General features: G+C 36.7%; 1 protein-coding gene across 2 annotated transcripts in view; it reads right to left on the bottom strand.

The window, feature by feature from the left end:
• The window catches only part of KLHL4 (kelch like family member 4), a 116,808-nt gene extending 101,345 nt beyond the window's left edge, over positions 1 to 15,463 (bottom strand). For both annotated transcript variants that reach the window (XM_063084049.1, XM_063084050.1), the window contains exon 1: positions 15,042 to 15,463. In XM_063084049.1, the coding sequence (XP_062940119.1) occupies positions 15,042 to 15,463 (422 nt within the window). The remainder of the gene's footprint in view (positions 1 to 15,041) is intronic.
• Positions 15,464 to 18,564: the final 3,101 nt, after the last annotated feature.

The raw sequence follows: 18,564 nt of genomic DNA, 5'->3' as shown, positions 1-18,564 counted from the left end.
TAGACTAAGTAACATGAGTCAAGATGACAATTAGCCCAAAGATAAGTGAGATGCTTCTGACTACCTAGGAAACCATTCTTGCGAAAATCTCATCAACTAAAAATTACAGGTTATTTCTATCTGTTTCTCAGGAAATTCAATGACAAATTTTGCATTATATTCATTATTTCATTCGACAGTTTGATAGCTTTTACTGATTCTTGATTTTCTACAATAGTATCTCTTATATCTTATTGTAAAATGGAACTTTTTGAGAATCTGAGGAAAGTGAATGGAACCTCTTCTAAAAGTATTCACGTACAGAAAATAGTTCAGATATTTCCTGGAGATTAATAAATCCTGAATTCTAAAATAAAGTCCAGTCAGTGTTCCTATCCTGTATTTTAAGATCCTCCATAATCTAGCTCTGACTTTCCTTTCCAGCCTCATTTTTTACTATTTTCCAACATATATCATTCACTTCAACCAAACTGAAATCTGCCATTTGATCACACCTTAAACTTCCCTGCTTCATTGCCTTTTTATGCTCCATATTTTTCCTTCTACCTAGAATTAATTCTTCCCCATATCTGTATCAAAATGCTATCCATTCCTCAAGATTCACCTTAAATCATATCATCTTGATGAAGCATTCCAAGGTTGCTTTAGCCAGAAGGATTCTTTCTTGCCTTTAAATGCCTATAGCGCTCAATGATTAAGCAATTTAAACTGTTCTTATAATGTACTTCTTTTTATGGCCATGAAACCTTCCAAGTGAATACACTTTATCTCTCCAACAATATTGTAAGCCTCTAGTGGGAATCGGCATGTATTATTTACCTTTTCATTCCTTTTGAGTACCTATGAAAGCATAATGAATATAAATAGAGGCTCAATAAACACTCCTTGAACGAAGGTAAAAATAAAAGAATGACACTGAATGAAGGTAAAAGTAAAAGAATACCAGTGTCTTAGTTAAACAACTGGCTTGTTGAGTGTTGCAACAGACTTCAGAATAAATTAGATAGTTGTGTTGCTTAAATTAGATAGTTGTGACAGTCTGTTACTTATGAAGTTGTTTATTAGGGTTGTTACACATTCTGTAATCAACATTAACCAGAAAAGAACACGTATATCTCAATGTGCTGACAGCAGTTTAGTTTTATAGGGAAAAGTTAGACAAGAGATTTAACAGACAGCTTCCATCTAGTAAGCTCGCCATGGCATGACCAAAAACCAATTGCCTGCATTAAAGACCTGCTGAAAAAAAATGCAAGGTGTTTAATATGGCTACTAAGGAAGCAGTAACAATAGACAAGGGATGAGGAGTGCAAGAGGTACATTTTGTAGCGTAATATTTGAAAGCATGTAAGGGATAAGTTATTGTGACTAATAGCGAAAGTCTAAGAAAAGTTAATCAGGAGTAATAAAGGACTATAGATTAATTTCTAAAAGTTTCAATAAACATGATCATGGGTAATTCTCTTTTCCAGTACAAATGATAGTGATATATATATATATATATATATATATATATATATTATATTTATATATTGATTTAGGAAATAAATATTTTATGGTGTTTCCAGAGTAAACCATTATGCAATGCTGTTTGCTTAATATTTCAGTAATACATGTTCTATCCTAAAACATCAGATGACTGAAAACTATTTGATTTAAATGTTCTCACTTTATCACCCTTTCTTAAGAACTTATTTGCAAGGCTATCCTTCAGGAATGAGGGAGAAATAGTGTATTTTCCAGACAAACAAGAACTTCAGGAGTTTTCACTACCACAAGACCAGCCTGCAAAAAATCCTCAAGGGAGTCCTGAATCAGGAATCTGAAAAATGTTACTCATCTTACTAGCTATAGTTCTATTCAAACTGTTTTTTTTTTTCTTTCATAATTCAGTCTTGGTGGGTGGTATGTTTCTAGGAATTGATTCATTTCATCTAGATGATCTAATCTGTTGACCAACAATTACTCATAGCATTCTCTTATAACCCTTTTTATTTCTGTAAATTTGGTTGTAATGACCCCTCTTTCATTTCTGATTTTAATTTTTTGAGTGTTCTCTCTTTTTTCTTAGTCCATCTAGGTAAAGGTTTGTCAATTTTGTGGATCTCATCAAAGTACCAACTTTTGGTTTCATTGATTTTCTTGATTATTTTTCTACTTTCTATTTCTTTTATCTATGCTCTAATTTTTATTTTTTACTTCATTTGCTAGGTCTCTGCTTAGTTTGCTCTTCATTTTCTAGTTTCTTAAAGTACAAAGGTGATTGTTGATTTGAGATCTTTTCTTTTTATTAATGTACACACTTACATTAAATAAATTTTCCTTTTAGCAAAAAAAAAAAGATTGGGGTGATGCGTTTTGAGGAGGAAGAGGACAGAAGTAAAATGTCATTCTCATTACATCATACCAAGTGTACATACTGTTGACTTGACTGAACACTTTTGAGGTTAATCTTGCTTACTTGCCTAATGTAATGTTTGTCAGGATTCTCCACTATCAATATAAATTTACACTTTCCTGACCCTCTTCCATATCATACTCACTCTTTGGAAAGAAGTCACTATGTGCAGCCCCCACTTACAGGCCCAATATTCTGCTCCACCTTCTTGAGTGCAGAGTATCCATATAAACCATTCAGAATTATTCTGCATGAAATATTTGTATTTTCTCTGTCATTTAATTATTTAATCATTTATTTATATCAGTATGGACTCATGGATATTTATTTTGTACTTTGGTTTATGATCCAATACTCTCTATTTTGTTGTTCAAATTCTTCCAGTTTTGGCCACTGGGAGTTCTTTCAGTTGGCTTCTGTATCCCTTTGACATATCTCCATCATCATTACTTTTTTTTTTAAGAACTTCTTATTTTCTGACTCTGCAAGATGTTCCAAGTTCACCTTGCAGAATATTATGTTTTGACTTAAGTTTCTTTATTGAGGATTGAGTGTTCCCCAGTCTTCCCCCTTAATTTCAGTTTACTTTTTCCTTTAAATATAAGAAATTCACACTGATATGCTTATATTATACATATAAATATACATATTGTGTGTGTGTGTATATATATGTATAAAATATTCCAACTATTTTCACTTATAAAGTCATAGGAAATATAGCAACAAGATTAGCATTAAGGAGCAGATGTTTTATAAGAGTCAAGAAGAAAACATGAAAATTTAAGAAATAAACTTCAAAGTAAAGTGCTAAGTGACTGAACATCTGTGCAATTTGCAACAGGTCAACATAATTCATATGTTGCCCATGAAGTCACATATCAAATAGCATAAAATGATACTTGCCTTTCAAATATCAGAAATAAAACTGTAGGTATAATATTTAAAGAAACGTGACTCTAAAGTATCACCAGATCCCAGATTTGAAAAGGAATCTCAATTTTTTTCAAATGTTAAATATATTTTAACTAGTTTTAACTAAAATGCATATGCAATAACACACTATAAGGAATGACATAAGGATCATGCTGCCTCACTCTCAGAAACGAGGCTATGAGTAACAAGCATTTGTAGTGATGAATATACTAATTATCCTGATTTGATCATCACATATTGTACACAGATACTGATATTCAACTCTGTACCACACAGATATGTATAATCAATTATGTTTCAATAAAAAAATCAACCAACAGAGGTTCCATCTCTATAAAGGTTAGAAATCATTGCACTATATTTAAATTATTTCTAAATGTTCTAAATTTAGTAAAGCAATTGAATAACTTATGTAACTTCACATGGCATGTTTTAAACCATAGGCAAAGATTTAACCTTAACCTTTCTATAAACAACAATAAAATTATAGTTTGTTCCTTATTTTTTCCTTTGAAATAGCAGTCTATATTAAATAATGCAGTATAAAGTTAAGAAAAGCAGGACTACCTCTGAACTTTAGAAAACCACATTATTTTTTCCTTGTAAGAAGATAAGTAACAATGACAACAGATATCCAACAAAATAATACTTGGAGAAATACCAAATGTAGATGTGAATACTATCGTCACATTCAAAGATTTTCCTTGGGAGTATGAAAAAATATATGTAAAGTGCTTTGTGCCTGGCACAAATTAAGTGTTTGTGAAAGGTACTTTTTATTTTCAGTATTGTATTACTATCTTTTCCGAAGTCGTCTCCTACCACTGTCTCTGCTGAGCACTCTACTCCAGATGCATAGACCTCCTTGTGCTTGAAGATATCAAGCTCAGTCCCATTTCACGGCACTTGAAATTGCTGTTCTTCTTGGAAAGTGCTCTGTGCAAATACCCTCATAGCTCATTTTATATTTCATGAGAGAGAATCTTACAATAAGTTTCACTGCTTTAGATTAAGGATTTCCCTTAGGCATAAATATTTCTCAAGCAGATTCCATATTACAGATGGGTTTGTGTTGAGAATGAAGACCCATAATACATTCTGCCCTATCTGAATAATTTTGTTAAGAAGGCGAATACATTATCATGTCTGTTTTCACAAAGGGCATAGGCCTCTGTTAATGAGGCACACGGTCTGCTGGCTAAATAGCCAGATTTCTAAAGGACAAAATGGCACTATGATTACAGGATGGCTGGAAAGTCACCTCTGTAGCCATGGGCCAGGCATGTGATCATAAAATCACAATAATGAACAACAGGGCAGGGAATATTTTGAGTTCATCAGTTAAGTGAAAGGATGTTTTGGACATTAATCAATGGACTGTGTGGTGACATGTGGCATTGATTTCTGTAGAAAAAGATGTATGGTAGTTAAGTACTCCTTTGTGGCACATGAGAAGTAAACTGTCACTTCAAATTCTTGAGTCAGACATACTGGCTTCTTCCTTCACTTCATTTAAATCTCTGCTAAACTCATCAGAAAAGCTTTTCCTAACTGAAAGAGCACCACTTCTCCCTCACTCTCTTCCCTCTAATTAATTTTTCTTCATACTATGCACAGCTACTTAAATATTATTATTATTATTTTTTGCCTCTCTTTCCCCATTATAATGTGTATTACATGAAGACAGCTTTCTGTTTTGATCCCATTTTATCCCTAACACTTAAAAGAGTGCCTGGCACACAGTGGGTGCAAAATATTTATGGAATGAATTATTAATAAATTCTAAGTCTTATCCGTCCAATCCTCTTTTCTTTGGGATATCAACATATACAGTGACACTTGCTCTTTTTCTAGGCAAACCTTATTTGAAAATTGGAAAATGCTCAAGAGGAGAGGGAATTTTGAGTCTTGTCTAACAGTGCAACATTGACAAATATATACAAAGTCACATATCAGTACAGTTGGTAGGTTATGCGAAAATCTAAAGCAAGTAGGATGCTAGCATGATTCCCAGTCCTGCCAATTCCTTAAAACAAAAGAGATTTGTAAACCTCCAATTTTGAACTGGGGCATGTCCTGGGCCCTTAAACAGGTCATCTGGCTCGGCGGTTTCAAGATGGCGGTGGCTGCGGCGGTTGGCGCGGAGTAGCTGAGGTGGAAAAGGTGGCCACTGGGACTCAGGCAGCTGGGAAACTTGTGGACCTTCCTCTCGCCATCTCTTAAGGGAGGACCGCTGCTGGTGGCCGGTCGTGGGGGCTGACCGCCACTTTGCCCTCGGCGGGAGAGGCTGCCTCATTTACAGGCAACAGCTTTGAAGTATGGAGCAGGAAAAGAACTGTTTCGTAGCTGCAAAAGCGAGTCTCTAAACAGGGAACACGGCGCCAGGGCTGCTGTGGATCCAGACAGGATCCCAGAGGCCGAGGCCGCGCTGAAGGCGGCCAGCTGCCCTATTCATGATTCGAGGTTTCAGGCCGGCATAAAAGAAGATTCCTGGGAGCGCCCAAGCCGCACCGCGGGACCGAGCAAGCAGCCCGAGGCGGCGGGAACCGAGAACGGGGACGGCGACAAACCAGAGGCAGAGAGTGAGCGCCTGACCTGGCACAGCCCTGTGAGTGACCCCTGGCCCGGCCCTGCTCGGGAGGCTGACACTCACCCGGCTTCCGCCTGCATCACCGGGCCACTCACCGCCCCAGGGCTGCCTCCATTTTCTCAGGTGGTGGCAGCTTCGGCCTGGCTCGGCTCCTCACTGAGCCTTCCCACTTGCTTGCCCCGGCACGGGGCTTCCCGGGGCCTGAGGGCTGGCCTCCCCTCCCACTCCCCCTGCGGTTCTCTGGCGGGGCTGGTGGTGTGGAGCGTCCCCGGCCAGTGTCGGGAAGGCAAGGAAGTATGGGCGGGGCTGACTGTCACTCCACCACACCCTGGACACCGCCCCTGGTAAACTTCCTGTTACAGGGAGGCAGATACCATCTCTGTGGCCACCAGTTTGGAAAAACGCCTAACCAATTTCTGGTTGGGAACAGTGTGGTAGGAGAGTTCCCAAGTCTGCTTAAACCTGCCGGAGAGCTGTCTGCAGGCGGGCACTGGACTCGTCCGGGCTGGGGGGATGCAAAGGTGAACCGTGTGCTGCGGGCTCCTCCCCTGAGAAGCTCACGCTCTGGTGTGGGAGATAAGACAAGTACACAAATAACCGTGATACCAGGAGGAAGGTGATAAGTCCCGAGAAAGATCTACACAGTGCTACAAAGGCACCCAGAGCGACCAGTTGTCTGTGCCTACCAGAAACCTGGTAGACTTCCTGGGCGAGGAGGTGCCGAGCAGGGTCTTGAAGGCCCAGCTGATAGACGAGGGTTGCAGAAGACACGCCCCAGCCCAGCACAGTGTGCACAGAGCGGGGAGACGTGCGGCCAGGGAGGCAGAGACTCGACAGAAACCACACACCCTGTGGGGTCGCAACTGCATGATCCAACAGTCTGGGCCAGAGCACACGGAACAGGGAGAAGTCCTGCACAGGAAGTGAAAGCTCAACAGAGATCACACACCCTGTGGTACGTGATCCAGCAGCCCAGCAGAGTCCAACCTGACCAGAAAGGTGGCTCCCCGGAGAGGCCCAAGACCCAAGGCAACCATACACACAAGGCACTAAAGGCCAACTGAGCAGTCACGGAGGTAGCCATATGAAATTGGCAACCACAACAACATCTTAGTTAGTCAATAGTCTCAAACCAGTGGACGGTGAAACCCCCTGCCACAATGAATAAACATCAAAAAAAAGATACCAGAAATACAAAAAATCAAGAAAGTACACCACCAAAAGTTAATAAATCTCAAACTCTAGATCCTATAGAACAAGAAGCCCTTGAAATGACTGACAAGGAATTTTGAGTGATAATTCTAAGGAAACTGAATGAGATACAAGAAAACTCAGCTAGACATCATGATGAAATGAGGAAAAGTATACAGGACCTGAAAGAGGAAATGTACAAGGAAATTGATGTCCTGAAAAAAAATGTAGCAGAACTTGCTGAACTGAAGAAGTTATTCAGCGAAATAAAAAACACAACGGAGAGTTTAACCAGCAGGCTTGTCGAAGTTGAAGAGAGAACCTCTGAACTTGAAGATGGGCTGTTTGAAATAACACAAGCAGACAAAAAGAAAGAAAAAGAATCAAAGACATTGAAGAAAATCTGAGAGAGATATCAGACAACCTTAAGCGCTCAAATATCCGAGTCATGGGTATTCCAGAAGGGGAGGAAAATGGAGATTCCATTGAAAACATATTCAACAAAATAGTGGCAGAAAACTTCCCAGGTATAGGAAAAATCACAGATCTTCAGATCCAGGAAGCTCAATGATCTCCAAATGTATTCAACCCAAAAAGGCCTTCTCCAAGACATGTTATAGTCAAATTGGCAAAACTCAGAGACAAAGAGAGAATCTTAAAAGCTGCAAGAGAGAAGCGTCAAATCACCTATAAGGGAGCCCCAATCAGGCTAACATCAGACTTTTCATCACAAACCCTAAAAGCTAGAAAGGAATGGGATGATATTTTCAAAATACTAAAAGACAAAGATTGCCAGCCAAGAATACTCTACCCTGCAAGGCTATCCTTCCGAAATGAAGGGCAAATAGTATATTTCTGAGACAAACAAAAACTGAGGGAGTTCACTACCACACGACCACCCTTACAAGAAATCCTCAAGGGAGTACTGGGTTTGGTTCCTGAAAAATAACTACCACTGCCATAAAAACCCAAGAAAAATCAAAACCCAGTAGTATAATTAAAATGGCATTCATGAAGAGAAAACAAGCAAACAAAAATGCTATCTACAACCTAAGGAACCAACAAACACAGAAACCAAACAGTAAATCAGAAAGCAAGGAACAAAAGACACCTAAGACAACCAAACAACCAATAAAATGCTAGGAATAAATCAACACCTTTCAATAACAACTCTTAATGTAAAAGGCTTAAATTCCCCAATCAAAAGACACAGACTGGCTGACTGGATTAAAAAGGAGGACCCAACTATATGCTGCCTTCAAGAGACCCACCTCACCCATAAAGATTCACACAGACTAAGAGTGAAAGGATGGAAAAAGATTTACCATGCAAACAGAAAAGAAAAACGAGCTGGAGTAGCTATTCTTATATCTGACAAAATAGACTTTAAACTAAAAACCATAAGAAGAGACAATGAGGGACACTACTTAATGATAAAAGGACTGATCCATCAAGAAGACATAATAATCATAAATACGTATGCACCCAATGTTGGAGCAGCCAGTTTTATAAAACAAACTCTATTAGAACTAAAGAAGGAAATAGACATTAATACCGTAATAGCAGGGGACCTGAACACCTCACTGTCAATATTAGACAGATCATCTAGGCAAAGAATCAGTAGAGAAACACAAGATCTAAACAAGACTCTAGACCAATTGGAAGTGGCAGATATCTACAGAACATTCCATCCAACAATCTCAGAATATTCATTCTTCTCATCAGCACATGGATCATTCTCCAGGATAGATCACATACTAGGTCACAAATCAAGTCTCAATAAATTTTAAAAAATTGGAATTATCCCATGTATTTTCTCAGATCACAATGGATTAAAACTAGAAATTAATAACAAACGAAACTCTGCAAAAACATGGAAATTAAACAGCATTCTACTTAATGACATATGGGTCCAATAAGAAATCAAGCAGGAAATCAAAAAATTTATTGAAACTAATGAAAATAAAGATACATCATACCAAAACCTGTTGGATACTGCAAAAGCAGTATTAAGGGGGAAATTTATTGCATTAAATGCTCACCTCAGAAGAATTGAAAGATGGCAAGTGAACAACAGAACACTTCACCTTAAAGAACTAGAAAAACAAGAACATTCCAAACCTAAAGTTAGCAGAAGGAAAGAAATCATTAAGATCAGAGCAGAACTGAATGAAATTGACAACTAAAAAACAATTCAAAAGATCAACGAATCAAAAAGTTGGTTTTTTGAAAAGATACATAAAATTGACAAACCATTAGCATGGCTAACAAAAAAAAGAAGAGAGAAGACTCAAATAACAAAAATTAGAAATGAAAAAGGCGATATTACAACTGATTCATCTGAAATACAAGGAATCATTCAAGACTACTATAAACAACTATACGCCAACAAATTTGAAAATCTGGAGGAAATGGATAAATTTCTGGACACACACAAGCTCCCAAAACTGAACCGTGAAGACGTAGAAAATCTGAACAGACCAATAACAATAAAGGAGATTGAAGCTGTTATCAGAAGGCTCCCAACGAAGAAAAGCCCAGGACCAGATGGATTCACAGCAGAATTTTACCAAACATTCAAAGAGGAATTGACACCGATTCTTTGCAAACTATTCCAAAAGATTGAAACGGACGCAAATCTCCCAAACTCATTCTATGAAGCAAACATCATCCTGATACCAAAACCAGGTAAAGATATAACCAAAAAAGAAAACTACAGGCCGATATCCTTGATGGATATAGATGCAAAAATCCTCACTAAAATACTAGCAAACAGAATACAGCAGCACATATGTAAAATTATTCACCACGATCAAATGGGATTCATTCCAGGGATGCAAGGTTGGTTCAACATTTGCAAATCAATAAATGTGATACACCATATTAATAAAGTCAAACACAAGGACCATATGATCATCTCTATAGATGCTGAAAAAGCATTTGATAAAGTTCAGCACTCATTCATGACAAAGACCCTCTATAAGTTAGGTATAGAGGGAAAGTATCTCAACATAATTAAAGCCATCTGTGACAAACCCACTGACAATATCATCCTGAATGGGGAAAAGCTGAAAGCTTTTCCTTTAAGAACAGGAAGTAGACAAGGATGTCCACTCTCATCACTCCTACTCAACATAGTGTTGGAAGTACTAGCCAGAGCAATCAGAGAAGAGAAGGAAATAAAGGGCATCCAGATTGGAAAAGATGAAGTCAAACTGTCCCTGTTTGCAGATGACATGATCCTATATATCGAACAGCCTAAAACCTCTACAAAAAAACTCTTGGAATTGATAAATGATTTCAGCACAGTAGCAGGATACAAAATCAACACACAAAAATCAGTAGCATTTCTATTCTCCAATAGTGAACATGCAGAAGGAGAAATCAAGAAAGCCTGCCCATTTACAATAGCCACCAAAAAAATAAAATACTTAGGAATTGAGTTAACCAAGGAGGTGAAAAATTTCTATAATGAGAACTACAAACCACTGCTGAGAGAAATTAGAGAGGATACAAGAAGATGGAAAGATATCCCATGCTCTTGGATTGGAAGATTCAACATAGTGAAAATGTCCATACTACCCAAAGTGATATACAAATTCAATGCAATCCCCATCAAAATTCCAAAGACATTTTTCTCAGAAATGGAAAAAACTATCCAGACATTTATATGGAATAATAAAAGACCACGCATAGCCAAAGCAATGCTGAGCAAAAAAAAAATAAAGCTGGAGGCATAACACTACCTGACTTTTAGCTATACTACAAAGCTATAATAACCAAAACAGTATTGTACTGGCATAAAAACAGACACACTGATCAATGGAATAGAATAGAGAATCCAGAAATCAACCCACACACTTACTGCCATCTGATCTTTGACAAAGGCACCAAGCCTATTCACTGGGGAAGGGACTGCCTCTTCAGCAAATGGTGCAGGGATAACTGGATATCCATATGCAGGAGAATTAAACTAGATCCATACCTCTCATCGTATACTAAAATCAACTCAAAATGGATTAAGGATTTAAATATACACCATGAAACAATAAAACTGCTTAAAGAAAACATAGGAGAAACACTTCAGGAAATAGGACTGGGCACAGACTTCATGAATACGACCCCAAAAGCACAGGCAACCAAAGGAAAAATAAACAAATGGGATTTTATCAAACTAAAAAGCTTCTGCACAGCAAAAGAAACAATTAAAAGAGTTAAAGACAACCAACAGAGTGGGAGAAAATATTTGCAAAATATATATCTGACAAAGGATTAATATCCAGAATATATAAGGAAGTCAAACAACTTTACAAGAAGAAAACAAGCAACCCAATTAAAAAATGGGCAAAAGAGCTAAGTAGGCATTTCTCTAAGGAAGATATACAAATGGCCAACAGACATATGAAAAAATGCTCAACATCACTCAGCATCCGGGAAATGCAAATCAAAACCACACTGAGATACCATCTAACCCCAATTAGGATGGCTAAAATCCAAAAGACTCTGAACGATAAATGCTGGCGAGGCTGCGGAGAAAAAGGAACTCTCATACATTGTTGGTGGGACTGCAAAATGGTGCAGCCTCTATGGAAAATGGTATGGAGGTTCCTCAGACAATTGCAGATAGATCTACCATGCAACCCAGCTATCCCACTGCTGGGAATATACCCAGAGGAATGGAAATCATCAAGTCGAAGGTATACCTGTTCCCCAATGTTCATTGCAGCACTCTTTACAATAGCCAAGAGTTGGAACCAGCCCAAATGTCAATCATCAGATGAGTGGATACGGAAAATGTGGTACATCTACACAATGGAATACTACTCAGCTATAAAAATGAATGAAATACTGCCATTTGCAACAACATGGATGGACCTTGAGAGAATTATATTAAGTGAAACAAGTCAGGTACAGAAAGAGAAATACCACATGTTCTCACTTATTGGTGGGAGCTAAAAATTAATATATAAACTCACACACACGCACACACACACACACACACACACACACACAAAAAAAAAAAAAAAACCCGGGGCGGGGGAAGAAGATATAACAACCACAATTACTTGAATTTGATACAACAAGCAAACAGAAAGGACATTGTTGGGGGAGGGAGGGAGGAGGGAGGCAGGTTTTTGTGATGGGCAACAATAATCAGCCACAATGTATATCGACATAATAAAATTAAAAAAAAAACAAAAAACAGGTCATCTGCATTTTATTCAGTGTCTTCAAACACAATGAGGAGATAAGTGCATGTGTTTTAGCAAATGCAATTTAGCATAATGTTGCATAAACACTATGACATCCACCTGTGTACTTATGCAATAACTTATTTACGATCAATTACATATAAATACACACACATATATTCCGTAACTAAATATTTTGTCATATAGAAATCATGGCCATAATATATTGTTAAAATATGTATTCTTTTTGTTGAAGTGCTATAGTTAAAATAAAGAAAGGGAAAGGACACTTGAGCAAGGTGGTTATAGGGAAGCAAAGATACAGTTAGTAGATCACTAGGACAAAAAGAAAATGATAATTGAGCCCAGGTCCCTGAAGACAGTCATACTGGCATGTGCAGAGTCACAGCATGGGACCATGATGTAGAGCTGTTCCTAAATGCACTACATACTACTTATAATTCAATTGCATAGGAATACATTTGGATTTTTAAATCCCCAAGCCAACATATTAATATAACTTTAATATACTGGCATTAATATCTTTTGGAGGACTAATGGTGGGTGACTCTGTCTTCACGCATGTTTGGAATTTAGTCCACTTTCTATTCATTCCTTTTAATATTTGTAGAAAGTGGGATGGCTTTGACCCCGGTATCAGAGCCCATTTGTATTAGTGTGATAACTCTCCACTCTAACTACTGTTTTCTTTCCTTTTTAAACAACAACAGTTATATTGAGGAGATGTCAGGCTGCTGCCAATTTGTCAAGACCCTTTCCTAGCATTAGAGAAGCAAGACATCAGAAAGCTCCTTCTCACCCTCTTCTGGACAAAGACATGGAGATTCAGAATGGGTAATGAAAGAGACCATAATAAACCATCATACTTGAATTAATAAGGTCCTCAATTTGCCCCTTCCCTTATGCTTCAGATATCCTTGGCACATCTATAAAAACACTTCATGCATTTACTTTTAGAAAATATTAACTTTCCACTGAAACCCTAGGATAATTAACAGAAAATTTCTTTACAACATGAAAAATGTCAGAGATAAAATCAAAACAGAAATATATGTTTTAAAAATGTCACTTGGTGACTCATTACCTTTGACATTTTATCCAGCATTTTTTTCTAGTATTTAATTTATTGTAAATATTCCCATGCTGGAAAATCAATTCATGGATCCTTAAATAATTTTATTAGGAAGTCACAGTGGGAAATTTAAACTTCTCTACAACAGACTTAAATTAATTTATTAACGTCAAAATTCAGCAGTTTTTAAAACTGTTGTTCATTGTAAGGAGAGATAATTGAAATTCTGCTGAATCTAAAAGTATGGACTCTATATTACTTTGAAAGTCCTATTAGCTGGGCCAAATACAACTTGCAATCTCAACAGTTATATAGAATTTTCTTAAGTAATCACAAAATATTTAGGAAAATTCACAAACACAAGCTTTATTTCTTGAGAAACCTATATCACAGGCAATGTAATATTATACTTAAAGTTATTTTACAAAATCTTCTGCAAGTTTACATTTCAACAAGACTAAGTTCCTATAAAGACATCATTTCACACAGACTTGTCTTTTGCCATAATGTTGTTATGCTGATTTTTCTTCTGATATTGTTTTGAATTTATGGAAGCAAGACACTGTCAGGCAGATGAATTGTGAGAACTTACATCAAGAAGCAAATTTGCCAGTCCTTCTCCTCTATCCTTATTTAGAGACATAGTATGCCAAATATCCAGATTTCCAAATAAATTAGCATAGCTTTATGTTGAACTGTTAGATGATTTAAAACAAATTAAAAATACTTCTTTTTCTGTAGCACTTCTACAATTTAATTACATTACTAAGACCATCAATTGTGTCTAAAACATATGGGGAAAATAAAAATTTCCTATAGTGGAAAAGAAAAAACAAGTAAAGTTTCACTAGGTTAAGATATATTTGACAATATTAGAGAAGAGAACATAATGTTCTTCCACTCAAACAACACTTATGGACATAAAAATAAAGATAAAATTAAATACTTTATGAATTAACCCAAACTACACTATACTATCACTTCTTATTCCATTTTAATATCCTGAAATAGCTGACGTGTTCCATTTCCTACTTTAAGATCTCACTGCTGTAGGCAGCATCTTATTACTCGTTTTACATGCAATATTTTCATGGTTGCAAACTATGAAAGTAACACAACTTGGAATGAACCTCAAATGCCAAAAGAAGGTGTTTCATAGTCTAACATAAAAATAACAGTTTCAAGAGTCAATATAGCAACTATGTACAAAGGAACAGATAAGCATGTGCTGAGCACTCAGAGCTTCTATTTTGTCAAAGTTGGCCTAACTAAGTCAGAAAGAGTTTTGTGTGATTCATTACACTGGCATAAAGAATCACAACTATTTGGATAACAGCAATCACAACTATATTTGTGCAACAATAAGTCACAGAGGATATCTGCAGAACGTAAGTATAATAAACATCTCTTAGAAGTGAAACAGAATTTTAATGGAAGGGCAGTTTTACAGAAGTAAACTCACAACCCTAAAAATAAATTCCTATTAACTATCAAAATATATGTATTATTGCTATTTTTCTTTGTAAATTTAGGAGACGGGGTTTCTTGGCTGCATACAAATTCAGAGATTATTATAACACTCTCTAAGCACTAAACAAGTTAACCTAGGCTGTAGCTTTCAATTATGCGACCAAAAACTCCTACCTTGCTGTAGAATTTTCTGTTTTGTTGTCAGCCATCATCTCCAAATCTTGTGAGTGTTTCTCAGAAGCTTCTTTGAACAAATTCCTTTCTGGAACTTCTTTAGGAGTATCTTCATTTGCTTGAAGATGTTCTGTCAGGTTTTGTTGGTGCCAATTCTGAAGGGCTCTTTGATGAGCAGGGGCCGGTCCTGGCACTGGTGCCAGTATGTTGTGGTGGACAGGACTGTTGCTTTTCTTCAGTCCGTTTCTGTCCCGAGAGTGGCTCTTTAACCTGCCCTGAACTGGGGTCCCTCTATGCTCATATCCTTCCTGCTGAAGGCAGCTTCCAGTGTTGGGCGAACCTTGAGAAGGATGACTAAACCACCTCCAACGTAGCCTGAGGATCTGTTTCACATCAAACTCTTTCTTGCGGGACACTGACATTCTTGGAGGAAAGACAAAAGCCTTCTCTCATAGAAAGGAAACGGAGCCTTTGTTATCTTGTGTTACTCTGCCTCTTCTGTAGAACTAACAAAAGCACAAATGCAGAGAGAGCAGTCTTTCTTGCTTTCTCTCCCCTCCCCCGCTGCCTATGGTATACTGTGTATACTTCTAGCCTTCTAGCTAAAGCAGAAAGCTGCAGCTAACAGTGTAGGTGGGAACCCATACTGACAGGATGATGAGGTCAGACTTTAAACAAGTAAATCAGCTTAGCACAGGAAAGCAGCTACCACAACACACTCCAGCTGCTAGATTTGCAGGCTCGTAGCCCCCCAATCTGGACTTGCAAATATCTAACCCAGCTTCTTCAGTACTGTACACTAAGTACAGCAGCTGCAGCTTAAATCCAGGCAAGTGAGCAAAAGCAAAGTGTTTAAATTCACTTCCTTCTAGATTTCTTCCACTCTCCCCTCCCTCTGCCAGATTCATTTCTTGGCAGCTCACTTCTAAAAATGTGCCACTTTGTCCTAGGAGAATCTGTGACAGAAGAATTCATTATGATCTATTTTGGGGTTCTTCTTATGGAAATTTTGAAAGTGGTTCTTTAAGGAAAAGCATCTTGTCATCAGCCCCCTCGTGCAGGTGTGAAGGTTTTTAGTTATTATTTACGAGGTTCATCTGAATATGTAAATGTCTCTATATAAACCTTTACTTGAAAACCTGAACAATTTCAGAAATATAGGTGTTGATTACCCATGAATAAACACACACATGCACAAACACACCATTAGGGGATGTAGAAATGATATTTTAAGCCTACATATGAAGGAAGAGAACAGTGCTTTTCTAAGCTTTTTAAGTTAAAAGAAATGTTTTCTCTTGGTGATCAAAAATTGAAAACGAATAGTCCATTCTGGCTCTGTGCCTGTATAAACACCTCCTTATCATGACCTCTACTTTCACAGGCAGTGTTAAAGGTGTATTTTCTTTGTTCAAAAGTCTGTAGGAGAGGATGCAACAGGGCATGTTTTTAATTTAACTCCAAATAGTTGCACTGTTCAGTAACAACTGTGTCCAAAGTACTTTGAGATATGAATCAGAATCACTGCTTTGTACAGAGGTAAATGCTTCTACAACAGACAGTCATGTATCAGGAACGCATTTACCAATGTCATTTTGAAATTTAGTTTGAACTCTATCTAGCTCTCATGTCATGCATACAGGTAGGTGATAAGGGGAAAAATAGTCTGGCGTTATTAATAACGAGCTATGTTACCTTAGACAAGTCACTTTGCTTCTTTGTATCTCAGTTTCTTTATATACAATATGAAGAGGCTGAATGGATTTCTAAGTTTCCACCAGCACCAACATGCAATAGATGGGATACTAGTAGTCTATAATCTCATTTTATATGTTCCCTGAGCTTGTTGTGATTTTGATATAATTGTGTATTTGTCAGTGTACCTATGACAATATGATGAAGATTAACTAATATTGGTCAAGATCTAAATTTTGACAATACAATACTCTGTATGAATTTCATGAGAATGTACTTTTTAAAAAAAAGTATGCCATTTATGGCCATTTTTCATGATCTTGGGCACAGAATTGTAGAATGACTAAGAAATTATATAGAAATCCTAGAAAAAAAGTGAAGAGAATATCTCACAAAGCGTGACGGAAAGATTTAAGCATATTCAATCAGAAATGAAGAAAATGTCTGGGGATAGGAACCATGTCTTATCCATCATTTCCTTCCCATTGCCTTATTATGTACCTTGCACTTAATAATATTTAATCTATATAGAATTAATGAATGACAAATTCTAATGGAATTTATTATCACATGAAATTACTGAAATTACTTTCTCAATGAATACTGGAATTTTAAAATGAAAGAAAAATGCAAAATAGCAATAGAGCTAAAATACCCGTCTAAATAACTACTGATTATGCAGATGGGGGAACAAGCCTGCAAGCCAGTTGAATATTCAGGGCAACTTAATAGCCATGACTTCTCTTAATGTTGTATTCTGACCAAAATCCTTGCCAGCAAACTAAATTAGTCAGCTATTAGGATGCTATAGCACCTAACAGTATTCAAATGTACTTGGGAATACTTTATTTCTTTCGCATATTATCTGCTCACACAACTAAAGAAAAATAACATAGTCGTAGGCTTTCGTGCATTAAAAGCTGCACATAAAGAACCTATCATGATCCTCTGGTGGAACTATTCACTTGGCATGAGCCACACTGGGCAGCATTAAAACAGGCAAAACAAAACCAGTGTCTGATTTCAAAAGCTTGTGTACTAAACACACGACTTTAGAACAACCATGTCCTAAATCATGGCACCAGAAATTACAGCAAAATGATGAAAGAAATAGAAATATTAATGTCGATTCTTGGTCACAGGCAATATCCTGACCCTTGAGAAAAGAAATCAAAGAATGGAGAGACATTGCTATAATAAAACTTCGTCCACTTATTTAGGTGAACAAATTTTCTCATAGCACACATATGTAAAAACAAACAAACAAAAATAAATTAATTGATGCTGATTTCTATCCTATTCTAACAAAAAGTAATATTAATTATTAATACATAAACTGAGTAGAAAATTGTCTCCATCTGTCTCATTAATGATGCATTCCCAATAAAATTTTACTATTTGTTTGACGTTTTTACAAAATATAAAATACATCTATGTTGTTTTGTTTAATTGCATATTAATAACTGTAATGCTTCTTCAATAAAAATATTTAGCATCAAAGAAATTTTTTAAAAATTTCAATTTATATTTTTTGTTGCAGAAATTACAATAAAGTAATCAATAAAACACTTCTAAGCAAAAATATATTACATTAGGCAACGATCATTCTAGAAAAGCAGAATGAAAATACAACTTCAAGGAGAAAATGAACTATTTAAAATTTCTGCTGCTAATTAAAAAATGTTTTCATGTGTTATTAAATGAATTATAAGTGTGTCAAATCACCACAATATTTAGATCTTATTGAATATATTTGGAAAAGTTATTTAAAAATTAATTTTGAAATATGAACATTCACCTATTGTAGGAATTGCATCCTGTTTAAGAT

Source organism: Cynocephalus volans, chromosome X (genome assembly GCF_027409185.1).
Source record: "Cynocephalus volans isolate mCynVol1 chromosome X, mCynVol1.pri, whole genome shotgun sequence".
NCBI lineage: Eukaryota > Metazoa > Chordata > Mammalia > Dermoptera > Cynocephalidae > Cynocephalus > Cynocephalus volans.
The sequence above is the reverse complement of the archived record's forward strand: the minus strand, read 5'-3'. Positions and strand labels throughout refer to the sequence as shown.